The sequence below is a fragment of the Vigna unguiculata genome, chromosome 7, assembly GCF_037176805.1.
Source record: "Vigna unguiculata cultivar grain cowpea cultivar isolate G323 ecotype 2 chromosome 7, ASM3717680v1, whole genome shotgun sequence".
NCBI classification, from domain to species: Eukaryota; Viridiplantae; Streptophyta; class Magnoliopsida; order Fabales; family Fabaceae; genus Vigna; species Vigna unguiculata.
In genome coordinates, this window is record NC_140798.1 from 47,918,659 (window position 1) to 47,936,322 (window position 17,664).

At 34.3% G+C, this 17,664-nt stretch overlaps 2 protein-coding genes across 5 annotated transcripts in view; one reads left to right on the forward strand and one right to left on the reverse strand.

Moving 5' to 3' along the window:
* GSL10 (glucan synthase-like 10) overlaps positions 1-13,515 on the forward strand; it is a 32,715-nt gene extending 19,200 nt beyond the window's left edge. For 2 of the 4 annotated variants that reach the window (XM_028080957.2, XM_028080958.2), the window contains exons 35-53: positions 1,595-1,663; positions 1,758-1,935; positions 2,056-2,170; positions 2,431-2,550; positions 2,898-3,013; positions 3,107-3,190; positions 3,262-3,374; positions 4,290-4,342; positions 4,404-4,580; positions 5,524-5,571; positions 5,883-6,041; positions 6,377-6,490; positions 6,565-6,653; positions 7,891-8,049; positions 8,122-8,224; positions 9,138-9,257; positions 11,948-11,998; positions 12,084-12,266; positions 13,074-13,515. In XM_028080957.2, coding sequence (XP_027936758.1) covers positions 1,595-1,663; positions 1,758-1,935; positions 2,056-2,170; positions 2,431-2,550; positions 2,898-3,013; positions 3,107-3,190; positions 3,262-3,374; positions 4,290-4,342; positions 4,404-4,580; positions 5,524-5,571; positions 5,883-6,041; positions 6,377-6,490; positions 6,565-6,653; positions 7,891-8,049; positions 8,122-8,224; positions 9,138-9,257; positions 11,948-11,998; positions 12,084-12,266; positions 13,074-13,310 — 2,288 coding nt within the window. In that variant the 3' untranslated portion in view covers positions 13,311-13,515. Of the gene's footprint in view, positions 1-1,594; positions 1,664-1,757; positions 1,936-2,055; positions 2,171-2,430; positions 2,551-2,897; positions 3,014-3,106; positions 3,191-3,261; positions 3,375-4,289; positions 4,343-4,403; positions 4,581-5,523; positions 5,572-5,882; positions 6,042-6,376; positions 6,491-6,564; positions 6,654-7,890; positions 8,050-8,121; positions 8,225-9,137; positions 9,258-11,400; positions 11,619-11,947; positions 11,999-12,083; positions 12,267-13,073 lie in introns of those variants that run through there. The other 2 variants (XR_003605993.2, XR_003605992.2) reach the window with 2 other exon arrangements.
* Positions 13,516-14,909: 1,394 nt separating this feature from the next.
* On the reverse strand, positions 14,910-16,301 carry LOC114189574 (uncharacterized). The gene has a single exon (XM_028078180.2). The coding sequence runs from the start codon at positions 16,151-16,153 to the stop codon at positions 15,011-15,013; it is 1,143 nt and encodes a 380-aa protein (XP_027933981.1). The 5' UTR covers positions 16,154-16,301; the 3' UTR covers positions 14,910-15,010.
* Positions 16,302-17,664: the final 1,363 nt, after the last annotated feature.

Below are 17,664 nucleotides of genomic sequence, written 5' to 3' on the forward strand. Positions count from 1 at the left end.
ATTTCAATCCATCGGAATATTGCCATCCTTTTAACTGCTTTTCACCTCCCTAAAACATTCTACTGCAATAAGCAATATTACTATGTCAATTCTTGTCCATCTTTGAAAAGGTAAAAAAAGATTCCCCATCTCTCCATGATATCTTGATCAGTAATTAAAATTCTCCTTCTTCAACCTTAATATGTTGCCCTGAATCTTACCTTTGCATCATCAAGATCCTTTCTTTCTTGCCCAAAAACTTTTGATTCATCCAATACCCCATTAAAAACCTTCGAAATAGCTAAATGAACTCTTAGCTCAAACACAGGTGCATGTTTAGAATTATAGAATAATGAAGAAAATTTGTATAAATGTGTTTCTATCGGATTCCATCCCCTCACCTTTTCTCCGTCCATTCATACTAAGGTGGGTTGTTGCCAGACGGGGTCAAACCCCAGACCTGACCTTTAACACCCAGCGAGACAGATGCTACCAGTTGTGCTGCAGCGCAACTGGTAGCATCTGTCTCGCTGAGAGGGTGTTAAAGGTCAGGTCTGGGGTTCGATCCCGTCTGGCAACAACCCACCTTAGTATGAATGGACGGAGAAAAGGTGAGGGGTTGGGGTGTATTGGGCTGCAGACCTGACAGGCTCTCGGGGAGAGAGATGTTATAAAAAAGTACTGGTAGCATCTGTCTCGCTGAGAGGGTGTTAAAGGTCAGGTCTGGGGTTCGACCCCGTCTGGCAACAACCCACCTTAGTATGAATGGACGGAGAAAAGGTGAGGGGTTGGGGTGTATTGGGCTGCAGACCTGACAGGCTCTCGGGGCAGAGATGTTATAAAAGACCTGACAGGCTCTCGGAGAGAGAGATGTTATAAAAAAGTGCAATGTTTGGAAAATGAGCAATGCTGGAATTTGCATAATTATATAGTATGGGATTCTAATATATTACATTTTTAGAAAATGTCAATGTTTGCCCTATAAAGCATTTTAAATGTGTCATTCTACGATTATTATTATATCAAGCATGATGATTAAATGCTTAGAAATCAGCATTCACAGAGAGTCAGTAATACCAGCACCCATCATCGTTTTATATATGTTTGTACAATAGTTTTTAAGTGGTTTAGTGTCATTCCTCCTGTTATTAGTTTAGATCTTTATGGAAATAGGTATCAACTCCCTGAATTTGGTTTTGTTTAGTTGTATTCTTTGTGTTACAGTGGTTGTTTGTTTATGAGCATGGGTTTGGTTGTGTTGTGTCCCCCATGTTTTTTTTTTTTTTATATGTTTTTTCCCCTTTATATATAGCTTTATATGTGATTGCATATGATTGTTGAATTTTGGGGCATCAACCTTTCTCGGATCCCAAGGTTTATAGTGATGCGTAACATGGAATCTAAAATTAAAAAAATCACCATTTTATGAGTTAAAATGGATAACTCATTAAAGGGAAGAACACAATGAAGGAAATAATGAGTTTGTTTGTGCTTATTTTTCTTAGAATGTTCAAATTTAATAAAATAGTCAGATTTTGGTGTTTAATTTGCATACTTTAAGATAAGCAATTTTCAAAATAATCTACATTTTCTTTTTATTTTTTGGAATGCATAGTTCGGGGTATGATGTATTATAGGAAAGCTCTCATGCTTCAAACCTATTTGGAGAGGACAACAACCGGAGGTAAGGAAATACAAGCTCTCATCGTTCAAACCATGTTTTCCTCATGGTACCATGTTTGTAACCAATTTTCTTTTATTTATTTTTTCTAATTTAGATTTGGAGGCTGCAGTAGGTTGTGATGAAGTAACTGATACACGTGGCTTTGAATTATCCCCTGAGGCACGTGCCCAGGCAGATCTTAAGTTCACTTATGTTGTGACATGTCAAATATATGGTAAGCAGAAAGAAGAGCAAAAGCCTGAGGCTGCTGATATTGCTTTACTTATGCAAAGGTGGGTTCAACAGTTATATGGATCAAATTTCGTTTATTTTGTTTTCTAATTGATTCTTAATCATTGAGTGCTCAAGTCATGTGTGGGATCTTTTTTTTTTTTGTCATTTAATGATTTTAGAAATGAAGCTCTGCGGGTTGCTTTCATTGATGTTGTCGAAACTTTAAAAGAGGGAAAAGTGAACACAGAATACTACTCAAAGCTGGTGAAAGCTGATATCAATGGGAAAGACAAGGTGCTGTTCTTCTATACTTGTTATATATAACAATAAGCTTTTATACTTTTTATATGTATTCTTGTTAGCAAATTTAGCCTGATAACTGACTTAACTAAAGCATGGATAGAATAACTACTTATGTTACTTTTGCTACCATCTATTATTGAATTACATTGCCATATTTACTTAAGTTGGTTTCACTTTTACTTTTGGGACCTCCCTTTATTGAATTGGTTTGATATTTTTCACACCATTAATTGATTTTTTTTTTGTCACAGGAGATATACTCTGTGAAGTTACCTGGAAATCCCAAATTGGGTGAAGGGAAGCCTGAGAATCAAAATCATGCTGTTATATTTACCCGTGGAAATGCAGTCCAAACAATTGACATGAATCAGGTCATATCAGTTTTAATAGCTATCTGTATTTGACTAATTTTTTCCTAATTGATTGTCATGATTCATACAGATCTGTGTTGTATTCTCACTGCATGTTCCCTCCTATTTTAGAAGTCATTTTGTCTTGTCTGATGACTTAATTGTTATTGTTATCTTCATTGGTCTATATTAAATCCTGTCCAAACAATTGACATGAATCGGGTCATAATATAAGTTTTGGGAGATTTTTGAGTTAGGTATAAATCCACTCACTTATAGATTGTCATAATTCATAAGAATCTATGTGGTGGTAATGTACAAGTTCTTTGCTGTTGCTTTATTTTGACCCGTTTTATAATTTATTATAGGATAACTATTTTGAGGAGGCTTTAAAGATGAGGAACCTTCTTGAAGAATTTCATTCTGACCACGGGCTTCGTCCTCCTACTATTCTTGGTGTTAGAGAACATGTCTTTACTGGAAGGTATGTTTTACTTAAATCCTTTGATTGTGTCCTTTTTACACTTGGTTTTTGTTTCATTTGCAGCTCTGTGTAATGTCTCTGTTAATGATGCAGTGTCTCATCTTTGGCATCATTTATGTCCAATCAAGAAACTAGTTTTGTGACTTTGGGGCAGCGGGTTTTAGCAAGTCCATTGAAGTAAGCACATTTGAAATTAAATAATTATTTTTCTTGTCAAGAATCAAACTAAGTACGGCAATTCTATTCAGGGTTCGCATGCACTATGGGCATCCTGACGTTTTTGATAGAATTTTTCACATAACCCGTGGTGGTATCAGCAAGGCTTCCCGTGTTATCAACATTAGTGAAGACATCTATTCTGGTATGACTACTGCATCATTGAACTTTGGCATTTTCGGGAAATGGTCAAAATGTCAAATTTTCTCAATGCATTAATTTAAAAGAACTAGTGTACTCCCAAGGTTCCTAGTGATGAGGGTCATTGTATTAATATATTATGGATTACATGGTTCATTGTACTTAGACAGTAACTGATTGAAATTGCATTAAAATATGTTCTGTTTTATATTTAGAATTTGTAAATTTTTATAACTTGTAACTAGGCATCACTATTCTCCTTGATATCTCAGCTATGTTGACAATTTACATCTATCACATGCCATGACATGAAAATATTAATAAACAAAAAAAGAAAAGATAAACAGAACCCATGGGTGGCCAAACTAAAACTCATGAACAAAATAAAAGCCATCTATAAAGCTATTCACAATCTAACTATATACATAGGAAAATAAACCTATTATGATAAAAGTCCAAACTTATAAAAGTTGATGTAATCGTATTTCATTTAAACACTTCCCTTGAAGATAGGCTTGAATTCGTCTGATTTCCTTCCTGAAAAATGTGACACATTAAAACCAATACCACTACAAAACTTTACATATTTCCTCTAACGTGTTATACACAACGGCACAACCTCTTCATGAGAGAAAGTTTGACAAACCAAAATTGAATCACATTTCATCCAGAGTCTTCTAAATCTGGTACTTTTAACATACTCGATGGCATGAATAGCTCACATAAACTCAGCAACATATTTACTATTTTAATCATTTATGATGTGTAATACAGTTTACTTTGAAGTTTTATCAGGATTTGCTTATTTACTTGTATGTATTTTAGCTTTAGGTCTTAGTGTGTACTCTTTGAAATGGCGTTTTCATTTTCCCTTGTTTTGCCTTTGCTACACTTTTTTTATGTTCTTTTGAATTCACAGGATTCAATTCAACCTTACGTCAGGGAAATATTACACATCATGAATATATTCAGGTGAGCCTTGTCATTTCATGTTGCCTATACAACAAATCATTTTCTAATAGTAAATTTGCAGGTTGGTAAGGGAAGAGATGTTGGGCTCAATCAGATTGCACTATTTGAAGGAAAAGTTTCAGGTGGTAACGGTGAACAGGTTCTCAGCCGTGATGTATACAGACTCGGGCAGCTTTTTGATTTTTTCCGGATGATGTCTTTTTATTTTACCACAGTTGGATACTACTTTTGTACCATGGTATGGCCACTTATGTGTCATTTATTTTTTGTTGTTTGAATTAGTAAGTATGTGAATCCACCCTAAACAACACAACAAACAATGGAGTACCAACTTGTTGGAAAAAATACAAGGGTAGAAGAAATTATAATATTGAGATGGAGTAGCCTATCAAGGAGAAGATGACAGGAATATGCTTGAGGTTCTTTTGTAGAAAAAAGAAAAGAAAGCAATAGTTTCTCTTTTGTCAAAAACATGAGTAAAATGGATTATCAAATTCAAATTAAAGGGTCTAGGAATAACTGCTGAATTTAAAATGACCTTGCAAGTGAAAGATACTTAAGTAGTTTCATTGAGAACATGGGTTTTGAATCAAAACTTTTGATAGAGCAAGGCTTGGTGGTAATGTGTGTTGTATGTAGAAGCAATGGCAGCTGCAACTGGTTTTGTTTACCATTGAGAATGAGAGAACCCAGCCATACTTTACATTAACACTGACACATGTCATGGAAATTTTTAGAAGTGAATTTAAGCCTAACTTAATCCCACAAAACCGGCTTATGAGGTTGAATTAGGCTTAAACTCCACTTCTAACATGATATCAGAGTCATTGTTTAAAAAAAAAAAAGTTGATCCTAACGAGATTTCTTGGATATTCTGTTCCACCTGCTATCAGGCCGTTAACAGACCACTCACTAATTTCTAGTGCCACGCACGAGATGAATATACTTGGCGTGAGGGGATGAGTTGGGAGTCTCACATCAACTAGAGATAAGGCTAATTCACAATATATAAGTAAATGCAATCCTCACATTACATGTCGGTTTTGTAGGGTTGAGTTAGGCTTAAACTCCGCTTCTAATAGAAATATTCCACACAATACAGTTTTGGAATCCCTAGCATATACATATATTTATAACATAGCTTCTTCACTTGATGACTTTGTGTCTTTCTGATGCTGCAGCTGACAGTGCTGACTGTGTATGCCTTTCTATATGGGAAAGCCTATCTGGTAAGTTGGATTGTGTAAAACGTTCATGGTACTTATCTATGGTTTCTTGTGTTATGATTATCTTTTTCTTTTTGTTCAAAATTTTATAGTTCTAGAGCCAAATGTTTTTTGTTCACATCAGATTCACGTCTGCAAGAGTTGGACATGGTTTCATTTCAGTTTTTTACTGTTATCAGTGGATTGGTTCTGTTATTTTTTGGAATTTTGTCTTGTTTCAGTCAGATTATTTGTAACAATCATTGAACTTATAATTAATTTTCACAATTTGTGTACTGTGTATACTTATAGCCACAATTGCACTCTATTTCCAGGCACTATCTGGTGTTGGCGAAACCATTGCAGAAAGGGCTGCGATAACTAAGAACACTGCACTGAGTGCCGCTTTAAATACACAATTTCTCTTTCAAATTGGTATCTTCACTGCTGTGCCAATGGTTTTGGGCTTCATTCTTGAGCAAGGTTTCTTGAGGGTAAGTGTGTGTCCCTTTCCTTAATTTAATGGCTGTCACCCAAGAATTCCAGTCATACAAGATAGTTGATATTAGGAACAGTATCAATATTTGAGAAGTTGGCATGTACACACACGTCTCTTGGTTGCATCTGCAAGTTTAGGTAATCAGAAAATGTGTAGCCAATTGTGTTATTCTTGAAAAGCAGTAAAATTGGTGTTTGACTGTCATCTTGCATTTTTAGGCTTTTCACTATAAATTCAGTTAATAAATTAATGTTTCTTTCTCTCTGTCTTGTATATTTAATGCTCTACAAACAAATTATTTGAAGTACACTCATTTTTATTGGTCTGCAGGCCATTGTGAGTTTTGTCACAATGCAGTTTCAGCTATGCACTGTCTTTTTCACTTTTTCCTTGGGTACAAGAACACATTATTTTGGTCGGACCATTCTTCATGGTGGTGCAAGGGTTTGTCTACCTACTCTATGACGTATCTTTCTGTACTTATCCTCTCAACTCTTAATCCGTTAATTTGTCAACAGTATCAAGCTACTGGCCGTGGGTTTGTTGTCCGCCATATCAAATTTTCAGAGAACTACAGACTCTACTCTCGTAGTCATTTTGTTAAAGGGTGAGGCTCCTGTTTCCCTAATTAAAGACTCTACTCTCAAAGTCACCGTAAAACATTAAGTTTTTCTCCAAATTATTTTCATATCTCTTTTTATTCTCTTACTAAGTTATCGGCTTAACTCATCATTAGATTCCTAACTCTGATAAGGAATTTCAAAGGGCGTAAAATTTAAAGTAATATGTCTGCATTTGGTTTCTTTGTTACTTTTTGAAAGGGGCTTCTATGTTTGTTGCTTTCTGCTCGTTTTGATAATTTGGTGGAGAAAAAATTGTAGTAGGAGGTTGTCCTGTTCCAGGGCGGGACATACCAGAAACCTTGGTTAGAACATATTGAGAGAATCTTCCAATGAAGCACCATAAGTAGGAATTGCATAATGACTTGTGTCACTGTAGTTTGATTAGTACTGTGTTCTACCTGATAGACCCTGATTTTTTTGTGTGTCCAGGGGAATCCTTTTAGTATCACTTCAAGATGATCTTAGGTGAAACCACGCCACTATCTAAGGAGTTTGTTAATTACATTGATCCAGAGAACATATTTTTAACTGAATGAGAGCTCCTTGCTGTTAATCTGTAGTGGGACCTAATTTCAGCAAAAAAAAAAGTTTATTCATCTCTAATTATTATCCTTTAGAATAGATATGATATTTAGCTCCTCATGGGAGCCATGAAAATACAAAAGAGAAAACTAGAAAAGAAGGAAAAGGCGACAAAGGCTAAATGTTCCTGATTAATTAGAAATGAATAGACAATTGTAAAATAAACCAAAACGTTTAAAATATTGAATTGAGAAATAACTCCTTTTCTTGCTGAATTCTCTGGCGTGTAAACGTTTTGAGTGGAATTCATGACTTGGTATCGGTAACTAGCTTTTATACAGTGATAGAATTTCACAGAAAACTCAGGAATTGGGAATGGAGGGATTTGGAGAAAAATAGGGATTCTCTGAATTTAGAATCTAATGAATTCTTATTGTGTTGATACTATAGTTAGATTTCTATATATATGTAATTGGAAGGTTTAAAAAAGGTGAACAAAATTTCACTGCTGCTAACAGACTTTTTGGGCTGATGGTTTTAGAACTTCTTGCATGCATTCATTTACTCATTATTATAGATATTAGGATAGTCCAATACTTTTTCCATCTAGTATGTATGAAGTTATTCTCATTTAGATTGCATCAATTTGTTCCTTTCCCTGATATATGTGACAAATGTATTCATATATTTTGTCTTCAGGTTGGAGGTGGCACTTTTGTTGATAGTTTATCTTGCATATGGCTATAATGAAGGTGGTGCACTCTCGTATATTCTTCTGAGCATAAGCAGTTGGTTTATGGCTCTATCCTGGTTGTTTGCACCATATTTATTCAACCCATCTGGATTTGAATGGCAGAAGTAAGTATTATCTTCGTACTCTGTCAGGCATGTCTCATAATTAATTAATTTCCATCATGGTGTTCCTTTTAGGGTGGTGGAAGACTTTCGAGATTGGACAAATTGGCTACTATACAGAGGTGGAATCGGTGTTAAGGGAGAAGAAAGCTGGGAAGCATGGTGGGAAGAAGAACTGGTAATCAGCATAAACATTTCCTAAGTTGTGTATTCTAATTTATATAGGCAAATTTGCAGCAGTTGACATTCCCTCTTCCTCAAGATAACAGTCTTGGAATGGGTAATCAAAGGGGCTTTTGCTTCTCTATTTTCATGTGCATGAGCAAGGACTGATGTGATGCATCATGGATTCGATGCAAGATTGAGTTGGACTTCTATTGTTGGAAGAAATGAGTAATTACTACCAAATAAGCTGTTCAATGATATAATTAATGTTCAGCAGTAAGATAAAGTTGATCCCTGGAGTGGGCATTCCGTTTTCCTCTCTATTTTAATGCACACGAACAAGACCTACTTTGTGGCATATGGGATTGTGGTGGACATTTATTAATGAATGAAACGAGCAAAATCTACAAGATAAATTATTATATAATTTTGATTGATTTGCAGCAGTAAGATCAAGTTAGTTCTTGAACTGTCATTCACTCCTTTTCCAAGATAAAGGATATGGATAATTGAATGAAAAATCTACAAGATAAATTATTATATAATTTGATTAATTTGCAGCAGCAGATCAAGTTAGTTCTTGAACTGCCATTCACTCCTTTTCCAAGATAAAGGATATGGATAATTGAATGAGCAAGAACTGCTGCAATGTATTATGGATTTAATACAAGATTGTGGTGAACATTTATTATTAGATTATTACAGCAAGATGCACCATATCTTTCAAGTTTAGTATTCTTACATCTGGCATCTCAGTACTTTTTGGTGATTACTCAAGTTTATAAAATCATGTGAGGATATCTGAATTTCATGACACTTCTGTTGTTCCCAAAGTTGATCCTAAATTTTCTGTCAATGCTTTCAACATTGCTTATTCATTTTATTCAAATATCTGTCTCAATATTCATTAATTATTTCGTCTACAGTCTCATATCAGGAGCTTGGGTTCAAGGATAGCAGAAACTGTTTTGAGTCTCAGATTTTTCATCTTTCAGTATGGCATTGTTTACAAGCTTAACGTGAAAGGAACTAGCACTTCACTGACGGTATTACATGTTTTTTGTTTCATTTTGTGTTTCCTTCCTTTTACAGAAATACTGGTTTTTTTTTTTTTTTGTTCGTTTCCAGATTTTATGCAAGTTATGTGAATAATTAGTAATTAGTGTACACAGGTCTTTACTTACACTGCTCACATGTTTTATAATCCTAGGTAATCTCTAACTAAATTCAAATTACCGAACTAGTTATAATTGAGTTAATACCTAATTACACATTGATCAAATGCTTAATATCTGTAACTACTCCACAACACTTCTATTTTTGAATTCGTTTCTCTTCTGTTTAATATAAAATGTGATTCATAGGGTTTCTAGAATTAGAGAATCCTCTATCATTTCGACAATAATATTAAGTGAACAAATTATCTATTATGGCTGATTTTTGTCCATATATACTTGAGTTTCATCTCAGCTGATGTATAATATATTATGTTTTTATAAAAGCTTTAAAACAAAATAATATCACTTATTTCAACACTTCCCTCAATTAGGTCTTTTCTGTTAGATTGACGTTAACTAACTGACATAGTCCTAATTTTTATTAAAATGATTGAATTAGGTTCTTTCTGTTAAATTAACGATAACACCTTTCAACAAAAAAAATAATGGACCAAATTGAATAATTGAAACAAAAATTAGGATGAAATAAGGATTTAGCCTTTTAATAAAGATAAATTCATAATAAATAATAAAAACGGAATAAGTTATGATGTGGGATGTTATTTCGCTCTCCGGTGCTGAGTGACTTCATTTTACCAGAAAATTTTGAATATAGTGGGGTTGACCTGTTCAAATACCAACTTAAAATTATAAATAGCCAAAAGTCAGAGTTTCATCTCAGCTGATGTATACGTCTATAAATGTGAGTACTAGTATATCTCAAAGAGGGTGGCTACAACTTTTGTTCCTTAACCTTTCTTTTTTTAATCAGTTCATGCAAGGTCCATGGCTTGGCCATTGGAATGTTATGATTCGCATTCTAAGGTACCTCAAAAAAGCTCTCGGGCAAGGGTTGTTATATGAAGATAAATGAAGCATTCAGGTCTTTGAATACTATGGTGCAGATTGGGCAAGTTCGTCTATTGATAGACGGTCTATTACTGAATATAGTGTTTTTTTTTTTTGAGAAAACATTATTTCATGAAAAAGTAAGAAGCAAAATGTAGTGACCCGATAGTTGAAGCTGAATATAGGGTAATGGCATCACTAACTTGTGAACTTATATGGATAAAGCAGTTCCTTCAAGAGCTTAACTTTTCTGATATCCAGACTATGAATATGTATTACAATAATCAAGCTACTCTCCACATTGCATCAAATTTAGTGTTTCACGAGATAACTAAACATAGAAATTGATTGTCATTTTGTTCGTAAAAAGTTGTTGGCGAAAAAAATATGTACCGAGTTTGTTAGATGTGTTGACCAAATCTTTAAAGGGACCTTGGATTGAGATTATTTGTTCCAAGTTTGGTACATATAATTTGTATGCTACAACTTGAAGGAAAGTGTTGGAATAATTATTAGGTCCACTTATGTTAGTGTAGTTATTAGGCCTAAAGTAGGGAGTTGTGTGTTGGGTTATCTCTAATTATTGTTTCTAGTTTTGTAGCTAGCAGTGTAAGATAGTCTCTTGACCCTCCATCTCTTTATTATATCAATTCTTAATCAATATAAATAGCAGAACATGAGAAGGGTCCTTAAAAAGCCCTCTAAAAATCTTGAGTGAATTAAGGTTCTAGAGATCTTATATTAACTAGAGATATGATCAAATTATGTATATAAGTGAGTATAAACATTACCTTAGAAGTCAGTTTTATGATGTTAAGTTCAAAATCACTTTCTAAGACAAGTTGTTAGAGGTTAGTAAGCTTTAGCTGTGGGAAAATGTTTGTTTAGTTGATGAACAGCAGTTCGAGATCCTCCTTGTCCTATTAGGATGTAGTAGATTTTATTGTCTATACATTGCTTTTGCTATACAGTTAGTACTGCAATCTTGGTATTTCCCATCATTTCTAGACAGTTTTCAGCTGACTTTATCTGTCGAAAATTGTCAAACCCTTTATTCCTTTTACTGACTATAATCGAATGCACCACATTTTCCACATTACATTCTTTTACTGACTCTCCTCAGTTGTCAGCCATCATTCATTGTTGCCAGAAGCTCTGGCAGCAGTGCACGTTCTACGCACATGGTTTCGGAGTTGAAGTTGAATGGTGACCTCACTTTTTGATGCTCTAGAGCCTCACTGCGGTGCCAAGTTCTCCCTTGGCAAAGCTGTCGATCCCCAAATTTTTGCCTTCACTTTTCTCTGCCTTGTGGTGGAGCCCTCGATCAGCAAGATCTACAAGGTTGCCATCTCCGCTAGAAGGATCGGATAGAAATATTAATCATGTCGAATGTGCTCTATGCCTGGGTCGTGATAAAAATCATGAATTGGGGAAGGCTAGCTTTCTGAATCAATAATTGAAACATATTGTGAATAGAGATTCATGACCAATAATAAAATAAATTTTTTTCTAGAATATATTGATTATAAAATAATACTTGATTAATGAATATATATTTTACTTTCTTCTTTCTATACTTTGATTCGAAGCTTAGAAGGTCCTATTTGAATAGAAGGGTCCAGTAGATAACTGGCTTGTGAACTGACTGCTTATGTTCACATTTTGTACAGGTTTATGGACTTTCGTGGGTAGTTCTGGCAGTACTCATAATTCTTTTCAAGGTGAAAAATAGGCATTGTGTTGACTTTCATTTAACTTTACATGTTAATTTTGCATCTTCATGCCTATTTCTATTCTTGCACATAGGTGTTCACATTCAGCCAGAAGATATCAGTCAATTTCCAGCTTCTTTTGCGGTTTATACAAGGAGTCTCCCTTCTGTTAGCACTGGCTGGTTTGGTTGTAGCAGTTATATTGACTGAGCTGTCTTTACCTGACATATTTGCTTCTATGTTGGCTTTCATTCCTACTGGATGGGGAATTCTATCTGTGAGTTTTCTTTTCCTCTAATCTATATCCTATTATTTGTTATTTTACACAATTTGGTTGTCTTAATATTTTGGCTTTGCGCTTAATTCAATATAATAAAAACGGATTATAAGATAGGGACTTTCTTGGCTTTAAAAGGACTATCGTATATGTCGAGTCAATAATAGGATTTGAACACCATTTGAGGGTTAACATCACCTAGGCTGCACCTTAGGATGCTTCTCTCAGATTCTCTGTCAAACCCCTCCAGTGTTGGCCCTTTTTAAAGCATCAGCCACCAACTCTTATAGGCTGCAACTGGCTTGGGGTGTCCACATTACAGGTGGTCCAACCATAGATATAGAATAAGCTCTGATGCAACATTTGAATTTATGCTTAAAGCTTAATTTCACAGAACTGGTTTGATAAGATCTGCATTAGTAGTAATATTTGCAGTCATGGTAGTATCTCAGCTCCATAGGAAAATTAACTTCGAAGCTGCTGCACTCAACCTTTCTTTGTTGATAGGCCTCTCTAAGACACTTAGAATAAACCTGATAAGCCAATTAAAGTAGCTTTCCAACTGCTTTCTCTGGAGTTTGATTCTTATGATCAAATTTGTATTGCGTTTAACTGCAAGCAGTGAGTTAAACGAGAAAATGTCATGTGGTCAAATTTTTCTCTTTTTTTAATGAGTGAAAACATATCAGCTAAAAGTGGAAACCAAAAATAAATGAAAGTGCAACATGAGTTTGGTGTGGTCAAGCTGACACCGAAGCAGGAGGATAAATTCCACTCTGACCTTTTAATTTTGATTTTTGATTTTAGATTGCTGCTGCATGGAAGCCTCTGATGAAGAAGCTAGGACTATGGAAATCTGTTCGATCAATTGCTCGACTGTATGACGCTGGTATGGGAATGCTCATCTTTGTACCCATTGCATTCTTTTCGTGGTTCCCTTTTGTATCAACATTCCAAACTCGCCTCATGTTTAACCAAGCTTTTAGCCGAGGGTTAGAAATTTCTCTAATTCTAGCTGGGAACAATCCAAATACCGGGATATAGTTGTGTATTTAGTTCATGCCTTGTTCCTGATCCAGATACTACTATAAATGATGCCTTTTAGATTTCCTGGAGAGGGTGAGCGTTAGTAATTCTTCTTGTAGGAAGTATAGATTTTCTGTAGGCCAGCATTGTGAATAGTTGTATCATCAATTATGTAATCGTTTGATCTAGCTTTGGGTTTAATGTATGCAATATCAGTTTTGAATTTCCTTGTATTCCAGTTTACTTATTTCCCTGCATGGCATGCTTTAGTAAAATATGTCATTAAACTGTTTTCTATTCGTGCTTGTTTTGTTTTCCCTATTTTTGAGTATTTGCAAGTCACAATATATTCAACATGTTTCCTTGTTCGAAAATTCTATTTATTGTTTCTCATTTTGCCACCCAATCAGCTATCACAGTACAAAGCTTATTTGTACTGAATAAACCTGCATTTAAATTATGTGAAATATTTGTAACGAACTATATGCTAGCTACATAATAAAACGAAGCGTGCATAAAGCCGTATCCAATAATAATTTTGAATAAAAAATCTTTTTAATTATGCACCAGTCCAAAATACCTTTTTTTTATTATTGTAACAATTATTGGTAAAGTTATCATAACTTATTTATGTTGTCAATTTTTGTTTACTAAAAAATTGAGGTCAGAAAGAGAAATAAATACTATTCTCAGATTTATATTTTGTGGTCATTATAGATTATTTATATCATATATAAAGGAATTTTTTTTCTTTATATATTTTTTTTAATTTTACCTTAATGTTCAGAAGGAATTTGTTTTTCAGACTCTGATTTCCGATGAATAATTCTTTACGCTAAAACTTAAAAAGAAAAAAAACCCGTCATACCTTTTCCGTCTATCCTAGCCTAAGTGATTTGGAAACATCACCATGGCCACCACTGCAACTTCTGGAGTACTTCTCTTCCGACTTTCACCCAACAGCACGACACAACTTCTTTCAAGAGAATACCATTTGAAATAAAAATCCATGTAAAACAGGTGTTTCAAATATCATGGGGTGCCGAAAGCAAAATCTGTTAGATTTAGGGTTTTTTTAGGTTTTGGACTTCAAATTAACTTTGGGGCAATTTTTTCCTGCACCCTCATAATTTCAACCTGTACTACCATAAGTTTAAACAATTTTTCAAATGATTAACAATCCAAAATGTTAAACATTAATATTTTTATATTTTATAATGTATAATTACAGAATACAATTTTGAATAACAACTCAAAACATGTATATACAATTACGGGATCCTGAATACAAATGTATTACAGTATTACAGATTATGCAATTTAAAAACAATTTATATTCCAAAATATAATTCCGAATACAAATTTATATTGTAGATTACATAATTTAAAATATATTTTTCATTAAATAAGTCTCCGAAAAAGACAACTTTCTATTGAAAGAACAATGATTTAAAAAAGATTTCGACGAAGTTTCGCGAGAAGAATTACAAATGGGTCTCCGTTCATGAACCACCGCAGGGAATGACAATATCAACACGGACCAGTTTTCCACAATCCATTGTGATAAACAATGAACAAATGATTTTAGAGTTTAGAATACTATACTGCAGATAAAAATCAAACAACAATGTCACAATCCAGTATTTATTGAAACAGAAAACGCAAACAGTGCAAACTGCTCCTGATCCTGTGAATAACAATTAAACAAAGCATTGGACTCAATTGTCTAATGGCTCCATTTTTATTCTGACAGCTCCAGCAGATTGTGGTGTAGCAGCAGTTACTTTTGACCACCCAGGAGGAGGAGCAAGCTGAAGCCTCACACCACTCTCATTTTCAATCTTCACTTCAACAGGAGCAGTAGCAGGAGCAACGTTGGTATTGTTTCCTGCAAAACCAAAGACACTGCTATTTGTTCTGGGAGCATCGTCAGCAACAACAGTGAGTGCACCGTTTTCCCATTCAAGACGCAGACTCCTCCTCCGTATTTTCGCCATCATTCTCTTCTTCCTCTCACTCTTCGTCTCGTACCTGTAGTGCCTCGAACTCACGTGCGCCGCAAACCGCTGCGACGTCTCAAACACGCACCCGCACTTCGGACACGTGTACGGCCCGTTCTTCTTGTACGGATTGCTGTGCATCCGACCATCGTATTCGCTCTCATCGTCCCTGCCGCCACAAACATCCTCAACCGCTTCACCCACGCTTCTGTTTCTCGTCTTCTTCGCCCCATAAACGCTTTCGTGGGGAAAACAAACACTCAATGGAGTTGCACAAAGGGTAATGCTTTTATCAACCTCAGTGTCTGCCTGCGACAAATGGGAACTGCTACAGTTGGGAAAGGGATAAGCAAAATGGTTCATAAAACTTCCCCTTTGGGTTGGTGCAATAATCGCTAGTTGTGTTGACGAAGTTTCACCAACAGAATCACTTTCAGAAGTGAATGCTGAAGCAGAGAGGAGTTTGGCTTGCAGCATTTCCTTGGCTTTCTTATTACTCTCCTGAGTGCGAGTGTTGCAAACTGCATGCTCCAGTTTTTCTCTCACTATCTTACTCGCTCTTAAGATGCTCTCAGTGTCGCCACCATCAACACGTAGTGAGGTTGGTGACAGACCCGAAAAGTGAGCCCTCAGAACCTCTTTTCCCTTCCCTTTTTCAGCGGCGCTAAGTCCGCCATGAAACATCACTGGTCTTCTTTTCGTGGCCAATGAGATTTTTCTGAGACTCTTGACCCTTTGGTTCAACCCAAGTTGGCTCATTCCTTTCACCGTTAAAGCTTCGCTTTTTTGCACTGCGTTTGAAGCCAAGAGAGGGAAGAGGGTGGTGCTAAAGTTGTTGGACTTGGTCGAGTTCATGGCCATGGCGGTGGAGGAATTCAAAGGGATTCTGAGAGTGACTGTGCATGCGTTGTATAGTTTGTGTCAAATTTTTCTTTTTTATTCACTTTTGTTTCTCGGTCGTATTTATTTATTTTTCTTACAACAGAGAAAATGGATGGTATTAATTTCATGAAGGAAACAATTTATTTGGGATTTGAAATATATATCTTTTAATATAAAATACACGAGTCAATTGTCAAAGTGCTTACCTTATTAATTTGTAATGAGATTTCAGCATTTATGAAAAATGTGTTTCAATTAATTGATGCTAAGAAATGATGAATTTCTGTTGAAGAGTTGACCAGCAATTTGACGACAAATCCTGAAAAGAATAGACTTTTCTAACAGCGAGATTAAATACTTGCAAAAAAAATTATAATTTTATATTATCAGTAAACTTATTTTACTAATTAATAAATACTGGTCTAAAATCTAAATTTTATTGTTCAGGGTTTGATTATTTCCACCTAAAAAAAGGAACAACTTTTATTTTTATTGTTTGATTATTTCCACCTAAATCTCAGTTAATTATATTAATTATTCATAATTGATAACTCTGATAAAAAGAAAAAATCTATCATAGCCCTTTTATAAACTATTGGGCCATGAGTTCATCTTTTACCATATCTAACATCTACGATTTTTTATACATAACAGTTAATTATTTAACCCAAAAAATATTGGAAGCCACAGGCTGATGCAAAACCTGCATCGATGATAATTAGTAAGTAATTAATATAAAAATTGTAAAAATAAAATCTTCTTAGTTATTTTTTGTTTAAATATATCGATAGACCTTCTTATTTAAATTCATTAACGTAAAATTCTATAAAAAATATTAAGCGAGATATAATCATATAAATAAGTTTAATAAATCATTCTATAAATTAATCAAGAAATTTTACATAAACTAACTACACAATTGAATCATGACCAAATATTAAGCAACCATATATGATAATAAGAGTAAATAACAAGACATCTACTAATAAAATAATCACTCAGTTAACTAATTAAAATTTTAAAATATATCTCAAAGGAAAACTAACTCCATCCCTTCAGCAAAATAAATACTAAATCAGCATAATATGATATTGAAACATATAAAAGTAAATAAATTAAATAAATAAAAACAAAAAATTAAGACAAAGTAGAATGATTAGAGGGAAAATACACAATATAAAACACGTTGAACATGAAATTAAAAGCTTGCAACGGAGTGTCAAACAGAACTCTAAGGGAAGAGATTTGTGAGAAAAGTGTGTGTGAGGAATTATTAAAAGATAACTTCATTTATTTATTTAAAAATTATTGAAATAATATTCATGATACTTAAAATTATTACAAGACCTGTGTAGGATTTAAGAACTAGCATCAAAATATTTTATCTTTTTTTATAATTAATATAGTGGTCAAAATAATTTTTTTCCTATTTTACCATACGAAACTTGGATTGATTTTCTTCTTCTTCTTTTTTTTTGTTAGTATACGAC

Excerpts from the sequence above, each read along its gene's own strand:
- LOC114189574 (XM_028078180.2), bottom strand. The coding sequence starts at position 16,153 with ATGGCCATGAACTCGACCAAGTCCAACAACTTTAGCACCACCCTCTTC.